General features: G+C 39.7%; 1 protein-coding gene across 10 annotated transcripts in view; it reads right to left on the reverse strand.

Annotated features, from left to right (window-relative positions):
* The window catches only part of tbc1d22a (TBC1 domain family, member 22a), a 462,670-nt gene that overhangs the window by 232,394 nt on the left and 214,930 nt on the right, over positions 1-15,346 (reverse strand). For 9 of the 10 annotated variants that reach the window (XM_078553360.1, XM_078553362.1, XM_078553359.1 and 6 more), the window contains one exon: positions 11,578-11,653. In XM_078553360.1, coding sequence (XP_078409486.1) covers positions 11,578-11,653 — 76 coding nt within the window. Of the gene's footprint in view, positions 1-9,100; positions 9,166-11,577; positions 11,654-15,346 lie in introns of those variants that run through there. The other variant, XM_078553366.1, reaches the window with a different exon arrangement.

Below are 15,346 nucleotides of genomic sequence, written 5' to 3' on the forward strand. Positions count from 1 at the left end.
AGAAGGACAAGAGCTGCAGATAGATGGGAACACTACCACCTGGTTGTTCCCCTCCAAGTTACTCACCATTCTGACTTGGAAATAGATTGCCATTCCTTCACTGTTGCTGGGTCAAAATTACAGAATCACAGTACTGAAGAGGCCCTTCGGCCCATCGAGCCTGCACCAGCACGTGAGAAACACCTGGCATATCTAGCTAATCCCATTTACCAGCACTTGGCCCATAGCCTTGATTGTTATGACGTGCCAAGTGTTCATCCAGGTACTTTTTAAAGGATGCGAGGCAACCCGCCTCCACCACCCTCCCAGGCAGCGCATTCCAGACCGTCACCACCCTCTGGGTAAAAATGTTTTTCCTCACATCCCCCCTAAACCTCCTGCCCCTCACCTTGAACTTATGTCCCCTTGTGACTGACCGTTCGACGAAGCGGAGCAGCTGCTCCCTATCCACCCTGTCCATACCCCTCAATCTTGTACACCTCGATCAGGTCGCCCCTCAGTCTTCTCTGCTCCAACGAAAACAACCCAAGTCTATCCAACCTCTCTTCATGGAAAATCCTGGAACTCTCTTCCTAACAGCACTATGGGTGTACCTACACCACATGGGCTACCGCGGTTCAAGAAGGCAGCTCACCACCACCTTCTTAAGAGCAACTAGGATGGGCAATAAATGCTGGCCCAGCCAGCAAAGCCCACATCCCATGAATGAATTTTTAAAAATCTCATCTGAAGATAGAATTGCTTTCCATTACCATGACTTATAACATTTCAAGCATGCAAGCAGAGGAAAAAAATTGCAGAAAAATAAATTCTCAAAAATTGTGTGCAGAATCTATGCATGAGAAAGGTTTCCACAAATAACTTATTTGTTTTCATATGCTATTTTACTGACATCTTTCAGAAGGGCCATTCTTCTCTAATTGTGATCGAGCTTGTGAAACTATTTAATATTACTAGGGCTATATTCCTCTTTTGCCCTATTACCTTTTTTTTCAGACCTTAATAACTGACCAAAAAAAGGTTTCCAGCAGGCGATTTCATGCAACACAAATTTGTTAGCAGGAACAGCTGGTAATCATGCTTCTTCCACACTTCTCAAGCAGTTAACAGGGCACTTCATCACTACAACTGATGAAAATTTTGTTCAACCAGCAGTGAAATGCATAAAACTTCTTAGTAATGGACCACAGTCAAATTCAAAAAGGCATTTTCAATGATTGTACTGCCGTGGATCTTCTGCAATGCATCTTGAAGAAATTGGAGAACACTCTGATCCAACAAAGTAACTCTTAAGGACTTGGTAACATACCGCAGAGCATCTGAACTAAGCTCCAAGTACCTTAAGAAGCTGGAATCAGTATGGAGGAAGCCTAATTTAAAACACAGTTTCAGAGAGTGAAATGCATTTAACAAATCTCTGAGTAGGCTGAATAGGGTCACTGTAAAGAACTGCACACACTAAGATTTTTCTTCACACAAAGAACAATCAACACTTCAACCAGATTTAGAATCATAGATCACAGACGGAAGCTGTTCAGTCTATTGTGTCTCTGGTAGAGCTATCCAATTCATCCCACCAACCTGATTTTGCCCTATAATCCTTCAAGTATATATCCAATTGCCTTTTCTCAAGATCACAGAAATGTTACATTACTGGAGGCCCGCTGTATCTGCGTCAGCTCTCCAAACGAGCAACTCACCTAGTGCCATTCCCCTGCCTGCTTCCTGTAACCCTGCACATTCTTCCTTTTCAGATAATAATCCAATTCCCTTTCGAATGCTTCACTTAAACCTGCCTCCATTATACTCTCAGGCAGCATATTCCTAATCTTAACCACTCACTGCGTGAGTTTCTCCTCTCCAAAATGCTGATAAATCTGCTTCAACTGCCCTTTCAGGCAGTGCATTCAGGATTATCGTAATTTGCTGCTTATAAAGATATTCCCATCTCCAGGCTGGTTCTTTAGCCAATTCCTGCCAGTGGGAACAGTTTTTCTTTATTTACTCTATCAAAATCCCTCATGATTGCGAACACCTCTGTTAGATTTCCACTTAATCATCTCTGTTCTCAGGAGAACAATCCAAGAGTTCAAATAACATAGTGAAGGTTAATGTCCTCTCATTATTCAAGGAACAATTAGATATTGTAACAGAGGAAATTGTTGGGTCTTTCTGGACAGATGAATTAAAATGGGCCAAATAGCCATCATCACCATAATTACTTTGCAGCAGAGGAGGACTGAGTGAAAAATGAACGTGCAATTCATTCTTAGTGAACACTCCAGGTAGATTAGATTGCGACAGTCATCCCAATTTAACTAGCTTTTAAATCTTAGCAACAAAGGCTTAACACTGCAATAAATTAAGAGAATCATCATATTCTGAGTTCACCTGATCAACAGCTTTTACATAATTTTTTTCTCACCATCTTAACTTGAGTTTTCATCAACATTTTTCTTCAAAAGTTGTTTCCTGATTGAATCAATAGCATAAATGGACAACTCAAAATTGATCAACTGCGACAGAAAAGAACAGTGCTAAGTGCCAAGCTATGTACATTGTCGATCAATAGTATGATTTAAAGTCAAAACTAGTGATTTAAAAGATTGTAATAAAGACATTGGGGATGTGAATTCTAAAATGGAGCAGCGTGAGGGTTTAGAAGCTGGTTTGGTAGGGGGATGTGGGTGGAGGGTTTAAAACCAGGAAAATGGATAGGTCAGCAGCTGCCTCCAACTCGAGTATTTCACTCCAGTGCCTTAGGCTGAGTGCAAGCAATCAATCCCCTTAGTAACTCTTTTGAGTTATCAACAGTCACAGATTGTAACTCTTTTGAGTACATTCACAGTTCTTGGTTTCCAGGAGTGGGACATGAACCTACAACCTTCTGATTCAAAGGCGAGGGTGCTATGAGCTGAGCCACAGCTGACACCTCAATCCCCTTAGTAGAGGCAGGGTGGCAGTTAAGGTGTTAATTGCTCAATTAGGCTGATATCCACGCTGAGTTTAGACTTCAATGTCAGGTCCATGGGTTTCCCAGTGAAAGTAAGACAAGAACACAGCAGTAATTAAGGGTGTCAAAATATCTCATGGAAATATGGCAATAAAAACTCAGTGCTCACTGCTGCTTTCTTACTTGCTTGTAGGAAATTGATTTGACAGGACTTTTCTTGATACGTTACCTTGTATACTTCAGAGGTTTGTTCTATCCTATCACGGCAGGTGTTCTTAGATTGGAGTTTGGACAGGGAACAATCTGACCAGCAGCACCAGCAACCTACTGGCCACTGAACTATTGTTGCATAGCAGAGGGGAGGACGCAGCAGATAATTGCAGCTCACAAGAAGCAAACTAAGGTCTAGAGGCTGCCCATCAGTTTCCTTAACATACCTGAGCAGCAGTTTCACAGGAGACTCAGGCTGCCACATCAGGTGGTGGCAGATATCTGCAGCCCCCTAAAAGGAGCAGTAAAACATGGAGGAAGATGATGATCGCAACATATATTGAGCTCTTTATATAGCTTCCTGGGATGCCAAAGGTGCTTTTGTTAATGTAGGTTTCACTTAGATTGCACCAGTGCCTCCAGGTGACAAGCACAAGCAATGGCCAATCTTCCTACTTGCACCCACCCCTAAACCACTGACACAACCAACCTCCCCTTAGACAATCCCATTGGTCCCCATCAATTTAGGTCTCTCCATTCATCATCAAACAAGTTATAAAGCGACATGCACTGAGTACCCAAAAATAAACAAGATGGGCACAGTAATACAGAAGAATATTTGTGTCACCTTGCTGAAGAACAGAGACTTAACACAACATTTTCTCATACACCCATATGCAAACCTTTGTGCAACTACAAAGCTTTGCTACTTTTTCTGTAACTCCCGCATGGTGCAATCCCTGTGGCTTGAGCAGCGATTGAAGCAGGGTGCTCACATCCCTACTCTGACTGCTGAGATGAGGGTATTGGCAAAGACTGCCCCACCTGTACTTGTGGAGGCTACTGCTGAGGTGGGGGCAACAGTAAGAGGTGAAAGCACTTTCAGTCAAGTCTCCACCGTTTTCCTTGCACTCTCATTTTTCTCATGGTTCAGCCACATCAATGTTATCAACATGCAGGAAAGCATTATGAAACAGAACAGTTGGGGTGCTGTAAGGTTAAGGAGTTATTCATCTTATTTAAGGTGAACAATATGCTGGAACACAGAGTCTGCATGACTGTGATCAAGGTTTGCACAGACCCATTTGATTGGAACATTTGTTTCATGGTGCTGGCCATTCTATCAATGGAAGAAACGTCATCTCGTTGGCCTATAACATCGACCCTCTCATCCTTGAGTGGATTCTTCCATTCTCTGTGAAATCATGATCAATGTGCTTGGAAGGCCCATTGGTGCATCACAAGTGCTGCTGCTCAATGATTCTCTTTTTCAATAACCTTGCAGCTGCAACATCCCTTTCCAGCTGAGCAGAACTTGACAAGCACAGCGTCCTCCAATGTGAATCCTCCTTGTCCCTGCCATCACACCATCATCTGCTCTTGCTTGCTTGGAACTTGTGTCACCAGGGAAAAACACAACTGTTTACAAGGTCCAAAGTGCAAGTATCTGAGTTGATGCGTGGTTTGTGTATGAGGCCTGTGCAGGGCACCCTCATAAAGATTTTGTTTGTCCAAGGAACCGTCTGTGACCTTCAGCAACTCTTGCTCCACGCCGGAAGGCCTTGTCGGAAACAAAAGACATAGATGAGTACTGGCAAGGTAATAAAGTCGCAAGTCATCTTTATGGAGATTCAGATTTCACTTGCTGTTGAAATCAGGTCAACATGACTGAGTACTGTATGACATGTGCGTCGCTGATATTTAATTGAGTTACCAGGTAGTGGGAGCTCCTCATCTCATCCCTGACAGCCACAGATGCTGAAACTCCAATGATCTTCAGGCCTCCTTTTCTACAACTATTAGCTGTGAGATGGCTGGAGAGCCACTTGCAGTTCTCTCCTTCTCCCTGTTGTTCAGTGTTCTCTTCTCCAGTGAGACCAAGACCAGAACAATGAGCGAGTATAGCAACATACGTTCAGTTGATGGATAAAGTTCATTTGATGTGGACGAGTAATTGGAAAAGACATAAAATGACAAAAGGATAGAGGTGAATACAGTTGGCAGTGGATGGTTAAATGGGGATGTGAGGAAGTACACGGGCAAAGAAGGTTGGTTGTACCTGCAAGCTAAGTGCTTATGAGGAGTGATGTCATGGAGGATGCTTGAGAAGGCAGTTAAGTTCTTAGGATGATGCACACAATGGATATTGGTGAATGTGCAACTATATTCACCTTTCCTGACCTGGATAGGTCATTAAACCCCTTCCTACACTGCATCTAGTAGCCTGACACTAGGTTCCTCTTGTGGATTCCCTCGGCAACCTCCAAACCATACCTTTGTTTCTGCAGCAGGTAGTTTTCTTCCTATTGCTGGAGCATGGTTTGTTTTGCCAGATTTTCACAGCCCTCAGCATTACATCAAGGGCAGCAACAGTTAACTGCACAACCTTTCAAGGTCTCAGGAATTTCTTCTTCTCTTCTTTCCAACTCCAATACCACCAAGTTGCATCTTTAGATTGGCCCTTTAAATACTGGAGTTGAGATCATATCGGGCAGGTCCTCATCATGCCCACTGTGGGTGATTTGATGGGGAACAGTGCCAGGGTTAAAAAGCCTATGACAAATTCAAAAGCACATTTCCAGGTCTCCCATGCAATATCAGACCTCCCACTGCTCCCAGTGAGTCTCTCAATTAATATCGGGGCGTTTGCCTCCTATTACAATTCAGTTTATTTTGGCATTGTTTACCTTTTAACTGTCATTTCAAACTCCTGAGCAAGTGAGCGGGGCCCTTCTTCACCTTGTCATCCACATCTTAGGCTGCTTTACCAAGGACAAGCAATTAACAATATATATAATATTAAGAATAAGAATTTAAACAGAATTTCCACAACATCTCCTTTCAATTCAAACATCTAAGTATCAGACTATAGATTAGTTTTATGCAGATTTAAACAAGGCAAAATAATTCACAGAGGCAAAGGCTTTATATAGCATAGGCTATAGCATATTAATTAGAAAAACTTGAATAATTTGTCTGTTACCCTCCCGGCTCCATATAGCAAATTACTTCAACAATAGTCTTGGAATACCTAAGCCATATGTAAATACATATTGGCTGTGTCAAAACTGATGAGCACAAGTATTCTGTGCTATATCTGTCTTTAATTCCTATGAACAGCACTGTCAACCACCTGTGATCAAAGCAATATTAAATCATATCTTACGAACATAATGCCATGTAATGCTAATGAGAAAGTCAATACACATGGCCTTGAATTTATAGTTTAGTAGTTTCTACACACAACAAACATACATGGCAGACATCAATCCATTAGACTTCAAATAAACAAACTTACGGCCACGGAAATGTTTGTTGTAGAATGCAACAATTAATGGTTACCCTGCAAGGGCAAACACTTAACTTGCAAAGAACTCTACCTCAGTCAACATGACATTTTTGAACTGAAGGAGGCCATTCAGCCGATAGTTTGTGCTAGCTCTTTGAGCAATTCAAAACTAATGCAACTAGCTTTCCATAGCGCAGTATATTCCTCTACTTCAAGTATGTGTTCAACATTTCTTTCAAAATATGTAAAATGTTTGCCTCAAACACTGTGATAATGCATTCCAGGCTCCTATAACCGTCCATGTGAATAAATTTCTCCAAACCTCTTTCTTCACTATTTCTAATTGATCATCCCTTGAAACTGACTTACCAACCAGAGCAAATAGTCTTTCCCTATTCAATAAACTAAAATCATTGATAATGTAAAAATTGCGACATCTCCTCTTATCCTTCTTTGTTCCAATTAAATTAATACCAGTACCTCAAGACTCTTCTCTTGACTCCCATTTCTGATCCCCAGTATCATCCTCGTGAATCTACACAATAAGCATTCTATAGCTTTAATGTCCTATTTTGGGATGCCAAAAACTTCAAAGGTTATTCTATTCGTAAAATCCAAAAGATAATTTGGCCTTGCTTATGGCTTTCTTCATGTGCGCTCGCACTTTTAGGGAAAGAGGTATTTTAACCTTTTGGTCACTGTTGTTATCCACATCGTTCAGAGCCTTTATGTTGTGCATATGCACTCCCATTCCTTGCTTTTCCATTAAACAATTACCTCACACCTGCCTGAAGCCATATCATGTCCTCCTCACTGTGCACAATCTTTTACTTATCCTTGTTAAAAAATTAGAAGGTTTTCTCCTCATCATTTGTAAAAATCAACACCAAAAGTAAAACCAACAGGGGCTCTAGGAGACATTATTTCCAATCCAAGCAAAAACAATTTACCCAAATAAAAGCACAAAATGCTGGAAATACTTAGGTCAGGCAGCATCAGTGGAGAGAAAAATCAGGTTCTGATGAAAGGTCATCAACCTGAAATGTTAGCTCTGTTTTTCTCTTCACAGATGCTGCCTCATCTGTATTTTCAGCATTTTCTGTTATTTTAGATTTCCAGCATCCACAGTAGTTTACCTTTGGAACCTGTCATGCTCCAATATATTATGAAATTTTAGACAATAGTCTTAAAATTTTGAATAAAAACAGACTGTTAAAATGGCCAATCATGTGACCTTTGACAATATCACCTCCAGACAGCACAGAGGCTCAAGCACAGCCATCCGACAGATTCACACGTCCCTTCGTTGACGTTCCATCCTTAAACAAAAGGTTTATAGCATTCCAGCCAGCTTGCTCGCTGGTTCAGCATGGACAAAAGACAGATCAAAACACATCGTGTTCGATGAATGTGAAAGGGGTCCTCATCGACCTTCCTTTGTATTATGAAAGCCCTTCATCCAAACCTAGAGTGGGCAAATTGCTAGTGTCAAATGACAACGCAGGATGCTTAGCGGCCTGACCAGCCACCTTATTTGGAAAAGGTCTTCAGACTTGTAACAGATCACATGGGTGAATCAACCATGTTTGTGGCATATTTTTAAAACAGCAAGAATCAGCTTTGCAGAGACAGAGGCCACCAGAAAGCCATCAAACCAACTGCAGTCAACTAAGCAGCCATGGTAGTAAACAGCAATACCTTGAAAGTAGGTGAAGGACTCTCCCCAACCTTTGCAACTTCAAATTCACCTGAGAACCAACCTCCTCTAAATTCAACTACAAGAAGCCTCTCAAGCTTACACAGAACCCTCTGCTTGTAAGGCCTTCACTTTAACTAAAAGCATCAACTCATCTAAGAAACTACAGGCCTGTCATGAAAGAGAGGCCGAGACAATTATACATTGTAATCATATATTTTTTCTTCATCTGCATATGAAACGTTGCTTTTTTTTTTAAAACCTCTGAGGCAAGTGTGAAATAGTAAAATAACCATCTTAATTTCAAAACTCAAAAAAAGGCTGGGGTTATTTAAATTGGGACACCCACTGTGATGCTAAGAAGGTACACACACCTCACTGATCGTGGACAATAAAAAAAAACAAATTCATGGCAGGACTATTTACCTGTTAGTTTGAAACTTTCTCTTCATGCTACTGCTTCCTCGTACTATATGCCTGAATTTTCCTAGCTAGGCTCTCAAGTCAGGTTGATGAAAGCTAACACTGGAGTAATACTATCATAAACAGAAGTTTGCCTTCAGGTAAAAGGAATGCAGTCAGTGAAATGCTAGGAGAAAGATTCTGCTATTGGAACCATGACAGGATGCAGAATGATAATTCTGCTCAAGTTAAAATGGTCCACCAAAGTGATGTATGGTCACATGTTACTAACAAAAAAAACAAAAAACAATAACAATTGAACAAAGAAATTCTTGCTCACTATATTCACTTTATTGTGGAATAAAAAACCTTGACTCAAAGCAAGCTTCGGCACATCATGTGGAACTCACTGCAACATGGATTAGTGGAAATGAAAAACAGGTGCATTTAAGGGGGAACTAGATAAGTACATGAGGGAGAAAAGAATAAATGATTATGTTGATAGGGTTAGATGAAAGAGATAAAGTTAGAGGAAGTTTGTGTGGAGCATAGGCAATGGCATGGATCACTTGGGCCAAATTCTCTGTTTCTGTGCTGTAAATTCAAAAAATAGCCCTAGTGCATCAGAAAAATGGGAAAAACAAAAGGCACAATTATTAAGTTCAAAATCACAGAGGTTGGATTGTTGCACACTTGGTTAAGTAGACAATGGGTAATGAATCAACACCTATAAAAATTATTTTAAAAATAGATAATAAGCTTTTCCCATCAACACAATAATTAACTGTTTTCTCTTTGATTTCATGAGCACAAACTTGGCAGCTAAGCTAAATTTAAAATACATGAAAGGAAGCCAATGACTTTTCAGGTTTTTAAAATCCCTGTATGTCCTTCGGCTGTCCAAACTATCAATTGTAGCTCATTATTCCAAGTTTTGTATAAATTGAGCTAATGCAGTAATTTATTTGCACTCGGCTGAAAAGAATTTGGTAGGGATTCCATGGAACTCCAGTTTGTAACATCTGGGAAAGGTAAAACTTCTCCTTCAAGCATAATGCTTATTAAGTATGATTATGGCCAGTTTACTCTGTATAACCGCTACCAAAATTAATTTTTGATTAACAAACGTATGTTGTAATGAAAAAAATCTAGTTATGATATAATCTAAGATCTCATTTAAATCTACAGCATGGCTTCAGGCTGCCTTCAATCTATTCCAGAATGCATGGAAGACAACCATTGACAGTAGGAAATAGTGATATGAAAACAGCTAATTTGCCTCAAGGTACCAAATATTTCTTGGATATTCAGAACACCAAATGATTCATGAATTGGCAATGTATTTTCTTAAAAAAAATCCAACATGAATTTTCTGATCTTCATTCAGGATTCTTCAAATTTGGAATTTGGGGCATATTGTGCAGTGTTTTGTGTTTTTTCAGAGCTAATAAGGGTTGCTCTTTTAATTTCATCCAGTAGGGTTATCTTGTATTTTCTGATGGCCTGAAGCAATGAATCACATGCTTGGAAAAAAAAGACTTTATCCCAGTTCGAAAACAAAACAACTAGAAAAAAGAGAAGATTCACCAACCTCTATTTGAGTCAGTTTGAGGACACATTGCAGACAATGCTTCCAAATTTAACACATTTTATTTACAATTGCTTTAATGTGACAGCTTAATTGAAGTAATCCAATTTATTTAGGTTAGCTTGGAAAGTTAGACCTCAAACAACGTACTTCTATATAAAGGCAATGGTCATTTAAGGTTTTTTTTTTTGGAGCAGTTCTTGCAACAACATTTATTAATTATGTTAATGTTGTATGTAGAAATTAAAACTTTTATGTCAAGTATTTGTGAAAAGTTGAATGAAGATTCAAGACTTAGAAATATATTGCCGTTCCTTCACTGCTGCTGGGTCAAAATCCTGGGGCTCCCTCTCTGGCAGCACTGTGGGTGTACCTACACCACATGAACTGCAGCGGTTCAAGAAGGCAGCTTACCACCACCTTCTCAAGGGCAAATAGGGACGGCCCAGCCAGCGAAGCCCACACCCCGTGAATGAATAAAAAAAAACCTTTGAGCCTTCCATCAGCTTCAAAATCAAACGCAATTTAGTACCAAATGAGCAATAGTGTTTTGCTTACAACAGTTTGAGTCTATTTGGGAAGCTTGTTACAAACTAGACACCTATCAAAAGGCAAATCAGTTTCGTTAATGAACTTATTTATTTTAGCTTCCAGAGCTTTTAACACTACTGACATATGCTCAGTTATTATATCAGACAATTCAGCCGATGAACAGTTCCATTCATTTATTGCAATAAATATCTGGAGAATACATTTGAATGGGTTGTATTATCTTAAGTAAAGCAATTAATTAAAGCTAGTCACAGAACCATGGAAATTAGCATTTCATGGAAGTTTTTTTAAAGGACAAGGGAAGAATCTCACGGCTCTCTGCCAGTGTCTACAACAGTAATCAAAAATTGCACTACAAAATTATCATTTATCTGAATTTGTAAAGATGGCATAGTATCTTCCAGAGTCCATAATTACTCAGATTCATCGCACTAGTGATTTCAGCACTCATGATAGGACTGAGATGCACAACGGCACAAAGCTAAATACCGAAGGGCATCCATAAACAGTCAATGTGACTGCCTGCAGAATTAAAACAATCATTGAATTTAATGCAAGCTGAATGCTTACTGGTTTCCTTGTGCAGCCATTACTCTTGCAACAAAAAATTGCCATTGAAGTTTGATTATACTGCTTTAATAAAAAGCAATGAAACTTGCTCATGCTCTGGCAGCTCCCCTTAAATGACACACAACACTGATCTTGCAAAGGGCACAATGTTCTAAGTTGATTGAGGATGACACTTCATCTTCAAAAGGCCACCAAGCTGTCATGGTGAGTAGTCAACTTGATACTGGCCATTACATTTGTGCAATTTTTTTTAAATCAAGCAGTCTTAACACATTGTTGTTCTGCTCAATATGAGTTCAAGAATGGATCAGACTTACCATCAATCCGGCTAACAAGCTCCTGCAATGCTTTTACTTTCCTCTGAATCCCCGGTTGTGCAAACGTGTAGTTGTCCTTGAAAACAAAGATTTTTCCAATGAGAGACATGATTTGCTTGCACTAGGAGCCCTCACAGAGGTAAAGGTTTCCATGTTACAACAAAAACTTGCATTTCTACAGCTTCTATCACATGGAAGACCAATTCAAAGCACTTGACTAGAGAAAAAAGATGACATTGATCAGGAAGTTTAAAAAGAAATCCAAAATATGATCACAATTTTAAGTGATTTTTATAGGAAGAGAGGGTAATGTCAAGGAAGAGTGGCTTTCAACAGTTCCAAAGAACAGAGAGTATATCTGTGAAAGATTTTCTTAACTGTGGCAAAGTAAAGGGAGCATGGAATGAGCAGTGACTGAGTGATAATGGAGTGTGTGTGTAAATACTGCTTACAAATGGCAGTATCACAAAGCATTCTGCAAATGAAAAAAATGGCTATTGAAATGATTCGTTAAGAACTGGACAATTCAATCCATTTTTTCCTGGCACCTTGGATATATTTTGATAAAATTGTCCTAATGATGTTATATACAATAGTGACTTCCAGCCTGACCCATCAAAACAGACAATGGGGTGATCATCAAACATGTAATGGGATGATTGCTTCTCCTTTTGTTATGTAGATTTAGTTGTCACCTGAAAGTTTATAGGATGTGTGGAATCAGGTCCCAATCTGTTGAATAAATATAATACAAAAGGTAAAAATAATTTAGAACAATACCTGTATAGTTAGGTTAAGGAAACATATCTTCTGCAGGAGTCACAAAACACTCACTAACTCCTATTAGAACTGGCAGTAGGTAATTCACAGTGAGATCACTCCAGTCGGTATATCTGAAATCAATAGGGTATTTACACACCGTATCACTCAAGAGAAATACTTGTGGGATCGTGTACTGTTTGATTATTAATGGTGCTCCCTCATCTGCAAGGATTATCCAAAATGCATTCCTTTAGGCTGTACACTATCAATCTAACAGGAAAAACACCACAACAATGCACAAGTCAAGATCAATTGCTCAGGTTTTGCAGTCAAAGGTCACGCTCATTGCTACCTTGAAGAAAGCTGTCCACAAAGATTTGACAAGCTTTGTGACATGGATTTGCCTTTTCCAATTTTAGCTTGAATCTGGTGCCAATTCAAGGGGATCTCCAAGCATCGAGCAACAGTGATGTCATCAAACAGGGGAAGAAAAATCCAGGACTATATATTTGAATAATGAGAATGTATTCTGCCACAGAGATGAACACATGGTTTAGGTAGATCATTAGGATTCTGCAGAGGGACTTTAAGAAAATAGCAGGTGCCAGGGTAATGCAATTTATGAATGACATGTCAATCAGACATGAAAGAAATCAAAATTGCGCATAAACTTTATTTGTTTTTTGCTACTTTAAAATGGACTTTTGCTGAAACAAAAGATGGCTGCTATGGGTCACATGACTCACAGGATTGGCCCTCTGTCCCAGAAGCTTCCAATAGAGATTACAAGAACAAAAGAGCTCCACACTGTTGTCCTTGTGTAATCTCACACCCGATTGTAAGGCCACTTATTAATCACAAAACTAGAAAGCTAACAGAAGAATTAGCGATAACTAAGACAAGGATCTTGTAACTCGTTCTACCTGAAGAGGTGTTAAAAAACACCATTTTACTCCACAGGGATGCAATGGACTTTGGGCAGAGGTACAGAAACTGCTTGTGAAGCTGTAATTAACTGATTAATGGGCCACATCACATGACCCATGACATCACATCACATGAGTGCTAGCCTCTTGCACAGTTTTCATGTTACATTTCTAGCCTCACAGATCAGTCTGCTGATGACTTCCAACCTGAAAAGAACAACAGCAGGGCTCCCAGCTGACCAAGCAGCCAGCCACCATCTCTCAACTCCACAAAGCCTGTTTTATTTTAAAAGCATCTGACCATCACCTGCCAAGCAGTCTAGGTACAGAAACCTCATCATGCTGCATCCTCAAAATTCAACAGCACAAGTTCTGCTTCCAACTTCCACCTCACAGAATTACTTACCAGCAGAGACTGGTTCTAACCAGTAATTAAATGAAAGGTTAAAGGAATGTTGATAAATTCTCATACATTATACAAGCTTGCAGCTCAAAGACTTAAACAGTTATTTAAAAAAAGTATTCCAAGCTTTCTACTTCAAAATAAACTAAAAGATTTCACGTTTGCAAATTCAATCAAATTATATGCCTCAACTTTCTGGCAACAGGTAGATGGTAATGAAGGGGATGCGACCTTTATGATCTACAAAGAGTAACAGAAGGGTAGCGACAAGTAAAACAGAATTTCTCTCCAAACAGTAATGGAACTATAGAATGGAACTATTTGATGTAATAATGTAAAAATATGGTAATGCCAAAACTTTTAGGTAAAGACACGCTGCAACATAAGGCAAGGAGAAATGTTAAATAAGAAGGTGCATATGAAATCAGGATTGGCCCAAAATAAATCAATGTATTAATCATGGAAAGTGCTCACCCTCCCTAAAATACTAACGTAACCAAAATGTGACACTTATTCACTCAACACTGCAACGACCACTCTTGAAAGATATGAGGAAGTTACACTAAACCTTTGGTAAAATACTGGGTTGGGCCTCAGCTGGAGATGTATGCCATTTCTGGGCTCCACACTATGGGAAGGATTTCAAGGCCTCGGAAGGAATGCAAAGGAAATTTACCATAAGCATTCAAAGGATGAGGATGTTCAGTAATTTACAAGCACAGATGGGTAACAGGAGATTTCATAGAGATCTTCAGCATAACGATGGCATAGTGGTATTGTCACTGGACTAGTAATCCAGAGACCCAGGGCACCAGGGTTCGAATCCCGCCATCGCAGATGGTGGAATTTGAACCACAAAACCATTGTCGATTGCTGTAAAAACCCAACGGATTCACTAATGTCCTTCAGGGAAGGAAATCTGCTGTCCTTACCTGACTCCAGACCCACAGCACAGCCCTCTGAACAAGGGCAGTTAGGGATGGCCTAGCCAGCAATGTCTACATCCAATGGATGAAACAAGATTGAGGATCTCAGGGGAAATTGTTATGGTTGTTAACCAAAAAACAGGTTTAATATAAATGGTAACAAACCAGAACAGAAATGAGGATTTCTTTTAAGCTGCAAGTTATGCCCCAGCACAAGCACAGAGACCCAACTGACATCCTTCTATGCTGTATGATTCATTCATATGGCAAAGGAATACCCAGCTGATCATTATTAACTCTCCTAGAGGGGTAATTGTGCATCACAAGCAAAATAGTAATAAATGGCATAAAAACTACTTTTATTGGACAAGACAATGGGACCACAGTTCAAGCAGCCAATTCAGATGCTTCGCCAAACAAAGCATTTAATTCACACATTTTAAATCCAGATTACATAGTCAGATTAACTCAGAGAAGACAGAACAAACATGATCAAAATACCATGGGACAATGGTAATAAGGGCCTGGAATTTTCTCCATGGCTGCAATCAGGAAATTGCAGCTAGAATGTGTGCCAGTCTGATAGAGGTGAAATTCCATTCAAACCTTTGCACATACTAATTATCCTGACGACAAAATCACCCTGAATCCGACAAAGAACGAACTGAAACAACCTGAACAGTCAGTCAGCCAGTCCTGGTAACGGTTTGAAGTCATGTTCATGTTTAATTGTTTGGTCTGACAAATTGTTA

The sequence above is a fragment of the Cetorhinus maximus genome, chromosome 12 (assembly GCF_964194155.1).
Source record: "Cetorhinus maximus chromosome 12, sCetMax3.hap1.1, whole genome shotgun sequence".
NCBI lineage: Eukaryota > Metazoa > Chordata > Chondrichthyes > Lamniformes > Cetorhinidae > Cetorhinus > Cetorhinus maximus.